This window comes from Trichoplusia ni, chromosome 2, assembly GCF_003590095.1.
Source record: "Trichoplusia ni isolate ovarian cell line Hi5 chromosome 2, tn1, whole genome shotgun sequence".
Lineage (NCBI taxonomy): Eukaryota > Metazoa > Arthropoda > Insecta > Lepidoptera > Noctuidae > Trichoplusia > Trichoplusia ni.
This window is the reverse complement of record NC_039479.1, coordinates 3,705,995-3,721,205: the sequence shown is the minus strand read 5'-3', so window position 1 is coordinate 3,721,205 and position 15,211 is coordinate 3,705,995. Positions and strand designations below refer to the sequence as shown.

At 35.0% G+C, this 15,211-nt stretch overlaps 1 protein-coding gene across 7 annotated transcripts in view; it reads right to left on the bottom strand.

Moving 5' to 3' along the window:
- The window catches only part of LOC113504080 (potassium/sodium hyperpolarization-activated cyclic nucleotide-gated channel 2), a 232,280-nt gene extending 218,549 nt beyond the window's left edge, over positions 1 to 13,731 (bottom strand). For 3 of the 7 annotated variants that reach the window (XM_026886198.1, XM_026886224.1, XM_026886207.1), the window contains exon 1: positions 13,564 to 13,728. In XM_026886198.1, coding sequence (XP_026741999.1) covers positions 13,564 to 13,610 — 47 coding nt within the window. In that variant the 5' untranslated portion in view covers positions 13,611 to 13,728. Of the gene's footprint in view, positions 1 to 13,563 lie in introns of all 7 variants that reach the window. The other 4 variants (XM_026886182.1, XM_026886190.1, XM_026886233.1 and 1 more) reach the window with 2 other exon arrangements.
- Positions 13,732 to 15,211: the final 1,480 nt, after the last annotated feature.

Genomic DNA, 15,211 nt, shown 5'->3' with positions numbered 1-15,211 from the left:
TCACTGTATTAGTCATATCAATAAAAATATAACCTACGACTAATCAAAAACTTAGATAACTTAAAACGTAGGCACTTTAACAATATATCATATTATATAACTCATCTTTTTGATTCGACAGAATCCTTAATAAATATGGTAACACTAATTAGCTACATTCAAATCACTTGTATCTACCTTAACACATTTTCCAAAAACATTCCTCCTATATAATCTTAAATACTGCCTTCAAACACCGGTTACGCCCACATTCGGTTGTATACAGGGTGTATACACATCAGCGTATACAGGGTGTATACACACCAGGGCTACAGTATCGCCTCAACGACAAAGTTGGCAATCGCGTAAGCCTTTTACCTTCGAGTGGCGTATTAACCTATTTTCTTCAGCTCGGTCTTTCAAGTTTTGCGGAAAAACCACTCTATATTTTTCTTTCCATGATTAAGTGGCAAAATGATTTTCGACTACCAAGAAAAGTTTGTCTATGATCACAGACAAAGTCTTCTTGATTTTGCTGTTAGTAATTTAAACTTGGTCTGTTTTATTCTAATTTTTGAGAACTTATGACAAGCCCTAGCTAACCGAAATTTCTACATTCGTTAACATCAATAAAACAACTCAAATGTATGGAAATGTCATTTTGATAAGTCACGTGACTCTAACTTGTCAACTTAAGTATTTTCTAATGACCATAAATATTTTAAAAATGTCACTTGACTAAGGAACGCAACGTTTGCATTCTATTAGTCAAAGAAAATAAATAACATAAGTTACGCAAAGTGATACTCGATCGGCTGTCCATCACAACTGTCACTTAATAGACTAGTAAATATCGACATCGCCTAATTATTTATTATTAATATCCAGCGCTAAGTAGATGCTCCTTTGTTTTCCTTCTGTCCAACATTTTATCGCTCATGTCAAACGATCACTTAACCTGCCATTCATCTTAATAAGCCGTCCTTTTGCATGAAACTTTTATATTAAGCGTGTAAGTCGTGTCGCCTATGAGGTAAGATCGCCTATGAGGTGGACGGACCAGATGAGAGCAGCTGTGGACAGTTCCCTGCACCAGAAAGGCGGCCATCAGACAGGAATGGCGGCGTATAGTTAGGCGAGCCACTAACAGCTGAAATGACGACCACGACCACTCTGTCAAGAGTGCAACGACTAAGAAGAAGAAAGTCGTGTCGGCAAAATTCGACTACAAATACCAACCGGAAAATATTTACAGAATAAAGTTCAATTAGTGTGGGTATCCCGCAAAAAGGTATGCGAACACCTGATACAATCCCTTCATCCTTATTCAAAACAAGGGATCGTACCCCACCCCGTACATTTGTTTCTCTCAAAAGGAAATACCGCGAATATCCAGCATACAAGAACACAGTACGATTCCAAATAGTATTTATCACTTTATAGATAAAACGTTTCTCTCGCAGTACGAGTATTTACTCCAAAGGTCTTACAATCCATACAAAGCAGATAACAACAGACCGTGATTTAAAAGACAATAGCGAATGGGAGTTACGCAATAATAAATTTATATAGAGCGGAATCGACGATGGATTCTGATATGGAGGGTGCTATAGAGCGCGCCCTATATTCAGCGAATTCCATTTTATTTTTCCGCCATTTTTGTCCGTTTGATAACACCTAACGCATATTTCAGTAACGTAAGCAAATAAAAATGTCAGTGACTTATGAATAAAGTGTTTACTCGAGTTCTGAATGTGCTGTGGTTTTATGAACGTCAAATAATGACTGGCATTACGAGGGTTATATCCTTGTTATATCACTCGGATTATTTTACGGCAGTTCAAAATATTGCCTGTATCCTGCTTTATGTATTTCGGGTCAAAAATCTTGTTCATTCTTTAGTGAGCAGTAAATACCTTTGTTTTAAACGTACGCATAAATATTGTCAAACTCAATTTAAATGAATACTATCTGATACTCACTGGACGTTGTTTAATTTTATTGCAAATGAAATGTGATCATTCATGATAATTGATTTAATTAATGTTTATGTCATTACCACAATGTTGTTGATAACGGTTACTGTACACTCATATATATCTATATCGAATTTAAATAACCTATCAAACATACCCAGCTATATTAACAATTAAATTAAAAATAACAACATTAATTCTTCTTTAGTATTACCGTGCAATAAATCACGAAGAGATTTATTTTGCAATATTGAATTGAAACAATCCCAAAAAAATATACAAGTAATGACTCTATCATCAAACCGGCATCAGTATACCCGTTTACATCAACACTCCAAATTTAAAACAAAATCAAGTGTCAAACCGCAACACGAAAGAGGTCAAGAGATAAAAATTCCCCACTTAAAAAAAATACAATACATAGTTGTCAAACAACATAGGCAAGGGTTTGGTAATTAAAAAACGTGAAAATTGGAAACTGCCAGTATTTCATAGAAGTTTGTAGATAACACATTTTGGCTGGCCGCCAGATTTTGACATTTAGGTCAGACCCTAGGTCATCGGAGTGTAAGTCTTTTTTACTATGTATACCGACTTCAACTTGGTATGCAATTAATGAGACAATCAGTTTTCGGCTTGGTAGCTGAATATTTTAATATTAATTAGTTTTTTTATTTAATTATTTGGCTGTATAATTTGATAACATTGGCAATGGTTTTGTTTTCACTGAATCCATTTGCATTTAGCTTAAGCATTGATAGGTCTGTAACAGCTACCGATTGCAGTTACCTAAAAAATAAAAAAGTTGATGTTTTAATACTCGCATTCAAGACATTTAATTTCTGGAAACTGCAGAATATTCATTAGAACCTCATTTCATGTAACATAATAATGTTTATATATTACAACAATATGCTTTTCAATAAATAATTATTTTATTATATTCTATTCACATGCACATTTATTTATCCGTGAAATACCATAATTTTAACCGTCAAATTTCAATCACATTTAAAACAACAACAATTACTTAATTACATATTTTAAATGATTCAGTGTTCTCTTAAATTTTCTCAAGTTCTCTCAATTCCTGATAATTAAATATAGAACAGATAGAGACGTCAAATCCATCGTCTCCTCTCAGTCTAAAGGTCTAAGATGATCTGTAACGAGTCTGTCTTTTCAGCCTGTCTGTAGCGTTATCAGGTTTACAGCCTAAGCCATTAAGATAATACCCTAGGCCTTAGGAACTTTGACCTTCTATTCCTAGATAGTGACAAGGACGAGGGACACCGTTATATTTAGTTCATAATTTAATGATTATGTAATTGGAACATGTATCTAAAACCCAATAAATTAGTTTTTATACAAACAATTTGTAACGGTTACAAAAGATCATGAAAAACTTATTAGTGATATATTTATTATCATGGTATCAACCCGTCTAAAATAACAACAAACAAATTAGCAATAAGTACAATTAAATTCTTTTTCAATTTCTTTTATTTTACTATTTTTTAAAACGACTCCCGCTGTAAGGTCTTTAATTTTTATAACGTGGAGGGTTTCACAAACATTCAAGTCACATGCAAAAAGACACAACATAAAAAATATAATTAAAAAAAGTCCAAGAAATCACGACCACCTATCATGTACATATTTTCATTTAGATGGATGTAAAATCACCCGGGGGGTGTAAACGCTGACATATTGATTGAATTATGAAGTTCTGGCTCGAAGCCAACTCATCGGACCTGTAAGCGAATGAAAATCAAGAGCCTATTTTACACTTGTATTACAGTAAACGATCATTTGGGCACGCTCGTCAATTAAAACTGTAATAACATGCCAAAATTTCACCTCTATAATGCCTTGAAGCGAATATTGTAAGGTAGTTTTGGATAATGATCGATTTTGCTATGCAGATAAAATTAATATTATTTTGAAATAAAAAGGTACCAAACTTTATATTGAATAACATACTTATAAAATACTTTTCACGGTGTAGATATTAAAAATGAAAAAAATCAGTAGTAATAATGGGCAAATCGATGAATTTCCTAAACTTCCTTTTCAAAGAAACATTCTTTCGATTTCAACGACGGATTACCAAGATTGCTCAAAATACATGACGATTATAATTATGTTATCAATAACAGTACATAATACGTATTTACCATTTTACATTAACTTCAGTTTAAATTATTCAAGCAGAAAAACATGCAAAAATAAAATAATTTCCTCAAGAAATAAAAAATGCTTTTCTGCATCGAATAACTTATTTCATTCATTCATCAACGCTTCACAGTTGACGTCACAATTTTCTCTGCGAATGATAAATGCAAAGCCGTTGATAACTTTACTTCAATAATTTGCTTGCGCAGCCAATCGATCCGATTGTCATTTTGTTTCCATTCAGTTAACACTGTAAACACGATATGAATCGGTCCAAACGGCCGAACACACATACATTGCGTACTTCGTTTGCTCTGCTCTGACATATTTACATTGCTACTCCGCGAAGGAACGCAGTCGATTCGATTTTGTAACAATTCGCATTTTTGTAACATTTTTCAAACATTGAAGTTTCAATGCATGCCTGTGTGTAAAGATTATTCTTGCTTTTAATTTGAACATAATTAACTATTTAAACGGACAGCTCATTATTACTATATCTTGTTGCTTCTTGTAGCCTTTCAAATATCTTGTTTGTAAAAAGCTCGTCAAGTAAATCCTGTATCGAAATTGGGTCAGTCATCAGGAGCTAGGTGCCAGCGAAAGACACAAAGACAGACACACATAACGGTCATACGTATACATCCGTGTTTTTGCACCGCTGGGGTTAAAACATGTTTACTAATAATTAAAAAATGATAACGTAACATAAATAAATAAATGCGGACAACATCACATACATTGTAATTAACCCAAAGTAAGTTGCTAAAGCACTTGTGTTATGGAATTCAGATACAACGAAGGTACCACAAACCCAGACCCGAGACAATGTAGAAATGTGAATTTTTACATTGACCCGGCCGGGGATCAAACTCGGGACCTCAGAGCTAGCGACACCTTGAAACCGGTGCGTGCGCCACTCGACCACGGAGGTCGTCGAACATAACAATTGAACAACAATTTTAAATGACTCCGTAAGAAATGGTTTGAAAAATTTATAACACATTTAGAGGTAAGCTTAATGTGCACTCAAACATAATATTGTCATTTAGGGATTTGTTTTTCAGGGACCTCTGCTCCCGATACAAACCAACTATTGCAAACTCAGACCGCTGGGAATTTCCTAAGTGATAAAGCCAACCACACTTTGGCCGACTTCGAGAGGTCGCAGCGGCGCTTGTGACCTTTTATAATTCGGAGCTCAGATATAATGACATAACAGACTGATAATTTTGTTTTGTCAGGTCTCTTGGTTTTGTCAGATTGCTTTTTCATCGATATACAATAATTATAGAATGGACATTAATTTTATTGGGATGGTAATTTAAGGTATCATCATTTACAAATGCAATTAACGTTTTTGAATGATTTCAACTCACTTTAAGTGAATCTAATAGGGATGATGATTTTTTTTTTGACATTCAAGACACAAGCACTAAAACACCCGACTTGAACAAGAATTCATGAATCACAAAAATTATTTTCTTACGCGGTGATATAACTCACGACACGTCGCGCACAGTGGGTTTGGCGTGGTGATCTAAACTACTCAGTTATCCGTGCAGTTTGATCTCACTCAGTTAAAACGCAAACTTTAATCAACCCTTGAGGGTTCAACCTGTAAAAAAAGCTGTTTTAAATTTACCATATTATTTGTTATTCCATTTCGTGTATCGTTATATTTTTGTGAATCGATGTTTGTGTAACTGCGCATCGTTAACTTTTGCGAGCGGCCGGTCACTGCGACCCGACCCGCGCCTGCACTTTCACAAATTTATCGTTCTCATTCGCCAAAGCCATGAATATTTAGAAGCTATATGCGGCCCGTCCGCGTTTATTTCATTCATAAAAACCAACAAATATTAATTTGGTGGTCAAATGTGTACCTTTATTATGTGCTTTTTTAGATTGTGAGGTAATAATAGCTCTGGAGTGACCTGAATTAAATATTTTACAGTTTGTTATGTGTTTACTGGGATTAGGAACAATTTAACAGCATTAAGGGTCACATACATATACATGAAGATCCGTATTATATTATTTTAACTTGTTTCACAGTAGCTCGTTTTCAATTAAAGACATAGTTGTTAAGGCATCACATTTTGTGTATGAGAGTCATAATACTTAAACTATTTGTAAAATATATTTTTTAAAACCTACCCACACTCAGGACAAGCATCTTGAGGCTTTGTGCATGTGACTTGAATTTTTATAAAATCCCCCGCGATACAAGGATTAAATTCCTTAGTACGAGAGACGTTTTAAAAATAGAAAGCCTCTAGTAACTCCAAAAACGGCAAATTCATTCACAAAATAAAAATCTTTAAATAACATTAAAAAACGAAATGAAGATCGCAAATTGTAAAGGATAATCTCGCATTTTAATTAACCGGTTCCAAAACGTCACGGCAAACAGACAGTGAATGAATATTGAATTTGTCTTCAACGGATATCCGTTTTGCCGAGAACTTGGTACGGGGCACTTGGTACGGAGTACTTCGTACAGGGTTCTTGGTACGGGGGACCGAAACACCTAACTGAATATTAAAGAAAATGAGTCCAAAAAGGAACGGTCGTGTTTTTATTAGCTCCTATTACGATTGAATCGGATCCAATTGATTTTTACTGGACGATCTCCGTAATAAGGTTTTTGTAAACAAAACGTGATTAAATTCAAATTCCTTTTTAACTTTTTGGTTTTAGTTTCCTTGTGAATACTGTTGGTTAATTGTTAGCAAGGTATAGGTTGCATAGAAGCTACGTGTATTTGTATAATTTAATACTTTTCTCGACAGTTTTCCTAATACATACAGTAATGATTTTTCTTTGAATTTTAACTCCAAGTTGATAGAATTTGCCTTTTGTGTAAGTTCTAATGGATCATTAATGAACGCTCTTCTGGATAATTTTGATGTACTCCTAATTTATCAACAATATAACTAATAAGAACATATGCTATGTAACTTTAAATCAATGATTTCATTCCAAATTTTATATTCTAAATATACAACTTCTTTTAATACCAGGTTCACGCACCTCAAGTTATCTCTCGTATGCCTTAAAGAATAACACTCGCTATCTCGCTCACATACATACCAATCACATATAGCTATCTCTGTCGTTGTTTTCTTCTTACGTGTTTCATATTTTGTTGGTGAATTACATTCAAAGGCGCAAGTTTTTACGTATGATGTAACGATTTTCTTTTACTTTCTATGGTGAAGAGTTGGATTGTGAGAAACAGTACACTTCTTTTATGTTATATTTTGTATAGATGCTTTATCATATCATATACTTTCGTATCCGTACTATATGTATATGATTAATATTTCTGAGAATTAAGGTACAGTATATAGTTTATGAGACTAATATTAAAATGACGAGCGTTCGCAAAAAAAATAGATCTTTGTGAAAACTTAATAAAAATAATAATTGTAGTCATGAACTATTCCACGCATAATATTATTTCTACAAAAATAATAACTTGTTATTTTCCACTATAAAAAATGGATAAAATTAATTAAAGTAATTACTTATTAAATCTCTTCTTTTCGAATGCGAATACATTGGTCAAAAACATTTTCTTTTGTTAATAAAAATCAATTGAGAAGTTAAAAAAGGAACTCCTGTTACCGAAAGACACAATAAATTCGATTTCAAATTCCTAATTAAACTAAAGGTTCGTGTTAAGCCCTTGTTGTCCTAATTAATAATTTCATTGACTAAAACTATTTCTGTAACAAAGGTTTTGTTGAACACTTAAGGGCTTGTTAGAAACTCCCTAATTAGGTTCATGTTCGTTAGTCAGACGAACCCATGGCAACATGGCTTTGATTGTCCCCTTTTTAGTGAACTTGTTGCTACTACATACAACACTTATAAGTCAGTACAATCCTTCTAATGTTATAAACGCGATAGTTTGTATGTATGTTTGTTAATCTTTCACGTAAAACACACTGAACGGATTTAGATGAAATTTGGGACACAGATAGTTTATAACCAGGACTGATACATGGGATAGTTTTTATCTCTTTTTTATGTTCCTGTGGTTGTTCAGTAGCCATTAATAAACTTTAGAGATTTTTAATAAAACAGCCTAAACGACGGTAAAGAATCAAGTTGAAGGTTGTGTAAGTCTATTTTTAATTAGTTGACAAAAGAGAAAGTAAGAAAATGACGTATAATTAATAATTAAAATGGAGTAAAACGACAGTTCATATAGCGAATTGATTAAATGACAGTTAAGTACCAAAGACATATTAATTTAAATAAAACTCCCGTATACAGTGTTAAAATAATATTTGAGAGACCTGTGAAATAATTTGCAAACAAAACGTGTTCAAATAACACAAGCGTGACGGTTATTGTAATATGAGATTTGCTCAAACATCGACCCTCATTGGGCCTGAGCCAAGGTCGCGTGACGTCACTTGCCGAGATGACGTCAGGAGATGTGGGCCTGGAGGTATTCTAGTCCAACCGTCGAAATGTTGTTCGAGTTATTAGGAGAGGACTGTGACGTGACGTTGCTTATAGTTTGCTCTGGATCTCGAAGTAGGGAATTGGAGAATGCAGTTTAGAAATAATTGGTTTAGTCTTTTGCATCGAATTATGGGCTTACCTTACATAAGTTCACTTACCATAACAATGTAAAGAAACCATAAAGCCAGTTATTTTAAGAAAGACAGATTTGGACAATACACGAATGGACGATTTGGTATAACGATAGTACCTGAATTAGCACATAGGATTATTTTTATTCCAAATTGTTCCCCTGGGAACATTTTCGATTTTTAACGTCCGGAACAACTGGAAACAGCTACTGTTTTGTATTAGTATTCTATTAACATTTTAGAATATTAAGTCAGCACGTACCAAATTAAACAATGATAATTTTGTTAGCAACGTTTGCCGTTATTGATTTAGTTTCCTTTCGGACCCCAAAGACCACAAGATATGGGACTATCGTACACACGGTTGCCGGTGACAGCTAATTGTCCCATATCAATGGGACAGTGCTATTTCAACCTCTTATAGTTGAGTACAACCTACTTAAATTTACTATAGGCTGATGTCCCGATCGAATTGAGCAGTTCTGCAGGTTATAATTAAAATTGAAAAAAATCAAATGACGTTTTGACGCTTTATAAATAATGTCAAATATTGTTTCCACTGAAAAATCGTGAAGTTATCGTACCTATGCTTACATGAAAAAGTAACTATCAAACTTTTTTGAAAAAAAGCTAGTTTTATTCTTATGCAAACAATTATTAATACCTTAATCAACACAAAGATTTTTAATCCAATATCCATTTTTCCATATATTGTGCAGCAATACATTTTAAATCGTATGAAGTTTCATCGACGCTCCGTCCCCGGATCAAATTATTTAAAGAACATAAAATATGCATCGACATGAAACTCTCGCATTGTGTCAATCGTATGTTGATGTAGATATATAGTGGATAAACAGTAAATATAAGTTCAGTCACGGAAGGAACTAGCAAGCCTTCTGAATAGATGGCCAGTTGAAATACTTATAGGAGCTGCCAATGATATACTTGTCTAAAATTAGAAATTCTTCTTCTCCTATTTGACGTACTTTTGTGGATTTTCTTGTGAATTCATCTACTGCAAACAGACAGAGAGCGAGACTTTTATCGTGAAGAAATTTTTTTATCAATCATGAACGCTATAAAAATAATCTTATCGATGCCTCAAAATTTGTATGCAGAATAAATTAATATTACCAAAATTAATCTTAGATCTTGTAAAAAGACTTTTTCGCTAGTTACAAAATCCATCTGTTACGAAAATAAGGAGAGCAGAATTTCTGGACTTTTCCTCAATGATGGCATTAACTCTTGCCCCATTAAACTTCTCCTATTGAGCGCAAAATTCGAATGAACAGCTGTTAAAATATATTTTCTAGAGGTTATAGAGTTAGGAAACTCGTCGACTTGTCAGGATTTGATATAGTGTCAAAACGCGAGCGGTGTCAATTTAGTTCAGACTAGTTTACTCTAGTTTTAAGTACCTTAACACGTTGAGCGGGAGTAGTTACAATGGATGACATCCGCAACAAGGTGATCGCAAACATTTTAGCAAATTTAGAGTGGCAAGAAATAAAATTATCGATGAAGAATGTTAAGGAATTGTCCATTTCGAAAAAAAATGAAACAAAATATCTTCTAAAATTTTAACATTAAAAAATAAGAGCAAGATTTTCTTTAAAAAAAAAAGAAATTCAAACATCAAATGTACAGAAAATTGTTTTATAATCCACTCTCTGTAACTTTAATGTTGAAACTGGAGACTATATCACATAGAGAGGAAAAAGAGGATACCGTGTCCTGTTATTCTGATCACGTCCAGCCCACTGATGTTGTTTGGCGCGTTTCATCCACCCCAAAATGAACGCTCGCATTTTTCCCCAACAGCGCCATATATTTATTTTACAATATATTGTCGGCACACACTGTACCTACATATATTACCTTTTACAATTCCGGCTGTTACACTAAATCTCGTTCATCCACAGCCACTATATTAAACTCGCATAAAACAAAAAATAAAGTCCTCTGTTAACATTCTCCCATTCGCGCAAACATCTGTTCCACAGTGTATTTAAATTTTACAAATATTTGTTCTGTTTTATGAAGAGCACTTAACTTTCATTGAAAGTGTTGAGTATACAACGTGAAAATAAAAGGAAACACTGATATCCGTGGCTTTAATTAGCGCTAAGTGGGTTAAACAATAGCACTTTTACAGCTACACGCGCTGGCTATGTATGTAAAGGGCGGAAATACATTCTACGCGGTTTGAAATCCACTTTGCGGTACGACCCTTGTATGCTGGCCAAAGACCTAAGCAGCCACTGAAATTGTTACGCTAACTTCAACCGTTTGGATCTAAACACAAGGTTCAATAAACGAACTAGTTATCCGAGTGGCTACGCCGTAGACATGACAGAAACCGTTGCTACGAAATTCTACGAAGTTTCGAGCTACGTCACATTCTTGTGTGCCATACTGGCCTGTGTGATGTCTGATTATCCGACAGTAAAGAGAATGCTCATATGGTTCTATCAACAAGGGTCAAAATTCTGTATAATAAATGTGAAAAAGCGTACATTTACGGGTCATAATTAAATCTCGCTTTCTAAACTTGCCAAAACTAAAGATCCTACAAATAATTCACAATTATTTTAAATAACGCCATATTGTTTGTAATTGTATTATAACATTATGCCTATTATGCTGTTTATAAACCACCATTATTTTGTGTAAGAGAGACAACGCTCTACACCGCTCAGCACGCAGTCACTCCCACAAGAACAAGAGTACCGCTTTAATATATGGTAGTAAGCTCTTATGATTGTACGTATTTATGTAACAATATTAGTTACGTTTCGAAAGCTCTCGGTATTGTGAATATCAATACGAAACAATATCTGAGATGAATAATATTTATCTTGTTAATCTTAATAAGCTGCTGCTTGCTTGCCTATTTAATAGCTAATATCAGTTTTGTGGAACAAAGGAACATGGAATATAATTGTAGATTAAGAATCTTTACTTGAAACTTAAAGTATGTGTGATACATTTTATTGCCATAATTAAGTCGTTAATAAAACTAATCAATTCAATTCCGAAACGAAAATCAGTTATTACGTTACAATAAAGGTTTATAGAAATGCGGGTTTTTAATCTGTTTTGTTTAGTTTTAATATTTAGTGTATTATATTATAAAAAAATAATAAATATATTATGCATCTGACTTTTTAAAATACGTTTTTTACCTCATTAAGTTAGACTGGTTTAACCGGCTTAATTGTTTCTATTTAATTAAATGGAAAATAGCTTTTGAAGTCGATTGTTTTTTATTCTTGTTATTTTTTGAAAAATGCAAGATAGTGGTGCTTATTTCAAATACCTTCAGATATTTATGAACACTTACTAAAGTTGCCTACTTTAATCTTGAAATAAGCTTTATTCAATACTTACGTCAATATTAAAGGTTTATTTTTTGCTCTGTCAGCATTTTCCTTTCATTTTCCACAAATAAAATGGATTCATCGATACTAGCTATAGGTATCTTTCTTTACATAGAATTGCTTATTGTACTGCTGTACAATAAGGTAATAATAATGCACCTTTTGCTTGTGGCATACAAAACACTTTACAATATTTATTAAAAGAGAAAACTATTGTTATAAATGCTGTACGATTTTTCTATTTATAAGAAACCTTTTACTCAGCTGTGTATGATGCAGACGGTATTATAAACAATTACAAAGTATTGTTATTATAAGAAGTTAAATTTTAAATTAAAATGAAATGATAGCTTCAGACTAATTTGGGTATTTTTTTTCACCAATTGCATACCACTCAGTTTGACCAGTCTGTACTGTGGTAAAATTTTTCTTTAAGATTTGAGTAACAATATACAACAATTGAGAGCGTCGTAACACATCAATTCTTGAACAAAGGCAGTTCTCCGAGTATCTGCGAACAATGACTCAGAGTGTCTGTTTCCTTTCCACCACGAGGAACAACCGCGTAGGAACAGTTTAATTGAAAACGGCTAATCATAATGTAATAAGTTCCGATGTATCGATGAATACGGCCAGAGAATTGAATGTGGGGTGCGTGATGCGTGCCAATTGTGGCCAGTTGTGGTCAGCTGGGCCAATACAAGCAACTGACGTCCGGCAGGAACCCCCGGCAATAATCACTCCCCGAACTTGCCGGCACTTCGCCCAACCCCTTTCAGACATCAATCAAAATGATTTATCTACTATTTTGACACCAATATTTAGAATTAAGTGAAGTCCTGTGCTGGCCAAATTTGGCATCGCTGTTGACCACGATCCTGTAATACGTCGCATTTTATGGCCACGCATGCATCCGCAAATTTACATAAATTATGCCACGATTATCGCCCTAATTGTGCCCGCTAGAAGTAATAACCAGTTTAGATCCGATTACAAATTTTGAAAGGCAATCTTGTCGCAAAGTCGGAGAGTTCATTTTTGAACTATCGCTTTGGATTTATGGGAGTGCGCTCTGGATTTAGGTTCGGTAATTGAATATTCACATCCCGATGGTCGCCCGTTCGACATTTTGATGACTTGTCGCTAGAATAGGTTCGAGCGTCTTTCAAATGGGAATAAATATGAATGACTTACCTTAATCGACCCGTAAGGGTTATGAGTGGCCAATCAGTATGATGGTTAACTGTACTAGGTATGTCTATGAATATGTTAACTCTTGCCAAAGAGCCATTAGTTTCTGATTAAGGTAATCTCAGATTATTGTAATAACTGATCTACCTACTTATTCCTAGTCCTTTTAATAAGTAGTAATAAGTACAAAACACACACAATATCAAGGAAATGTCAATTAAATTAAATGTAAGAGTGACTCACGTGTTATTGGCGGACGAGAGCCGCCGGTGCAGGCTGCGCAGCGACATGGCGTACCCCTAGCAGGTCGGGCTGCCGCTGCCCTTGCCGCGCGGCCGGCGCAGCGCGCGCGCCCCGAAGAACGCGCCCTCCTCGTTGCAGGACTGCGAGCGCTGCGAGGCCAACATGCCGGCCGCGCGGCCCAGCGCGTGCAGCGGCCGCACGCGCGCGCGCCTGCCCCACCCGCACCCCCCCACCACCTCAATCTTGCCGGCGCCCGCGCACTCGCGCGCGACTCTCTCACGTCTGCCGGCCCGCCACTGCTGCGCGCGCGACCATCGATCCCCGCACCGCACCGACACGACCCGCCTTCACAACCACAACCCACTTGACAAGACTACACTTACTTATATCTTAATTATTATTAAGCTAACTAATGCGTAATTGGAAAATTGAAGGCGCTTCGTCGTTTACTCGATTAACTTTATATCCTAGTAATTAATTTACAATTTTGTGAGGTCAGTCCTGCTTCCCGTCGTAGTGTCTGAAACAAGTAAAATTCATAATTAGAGCAGCGAGTCGGATGAATCGAGAGGAAATTACGATTGATCGACCCCGCGGTAATCGAATCAGTGCGTGCAAATTAATTTTACAAAACGAACCGAGCCGATATTAAACGAGGTATTATGTTGCAGCGTTAGTCGCGATCCTATGAAATGTGCGTCACCGTCATAATTAATCCGTACGTTTGGATGAGTCACGAATTACACGTGGCTACATTAAATTGAGTCACGAAATGATTTTTGTTTTGAATGTAATTAGGGAGCGAGACCGGGCAGCAAGTTTTAATGAAACGGTCAGATGGAGGTCTGCCCCAGTTAATCTTTTGAAAGCTTCTAATCCCTTCCCACTTCGAACCGGCGTGGTTCGTTCATAACGTATCTTGTATCGTTATAAATACCTTAGGCGGCGCAAGCCAAGGTTTGTTATTAAGAAACTTTATAAAGCAACTAATGGAGCTTATCTTTAAATCACTTTTGTATTGCAGAAGTAAAACCTATTGCTGTGACACTAGACGCAAGAGAAGCTTTTAGGTGTAATATCCATCGTTAAGAGAATAAGAGGTGTCTCATACATTAAAATGTAAATACAGACAGGAGTACTTAATCTAATAAAACGTCTCATTTTAAGTTTAAGTGCGTAGCGGATCCATTAAATAGATAAACAAAATGTCGCAATGTCAAGCGGCCTTTTTAAAAGCGCTCCTAGTTGCAGAAAACGTGATAATTTTACGACTGTTTACGACAGCCTTTAAGATTAGCTGTTACGTTTTGATTTTATGAAAAGTTGAGGATTTTGAAGTTCGAATCATTCTAAAACAGTGCCCACAGCACGTCCAAACGACAACGACAGACAATCGTGATTTTAATTTTTGTCGACGATTTCCTTTTAATTATCATTCCTGTCATGAACACTTAATTATTCGAATCCGTCTTTACGATCGTTTGCAATTAATTTGTTAATTATTCCTATGGCTTCGAGTCTGAATGTTTTAAAGTCTGTATGTAGTATTTATTTTATGAAATGTTATACTTTACAGTATAATTTCTGTAGTAGATACCTATTGTTTGTTCGAGAGAGTCAATTAATCAGAGAGTCAATATTAGGAACT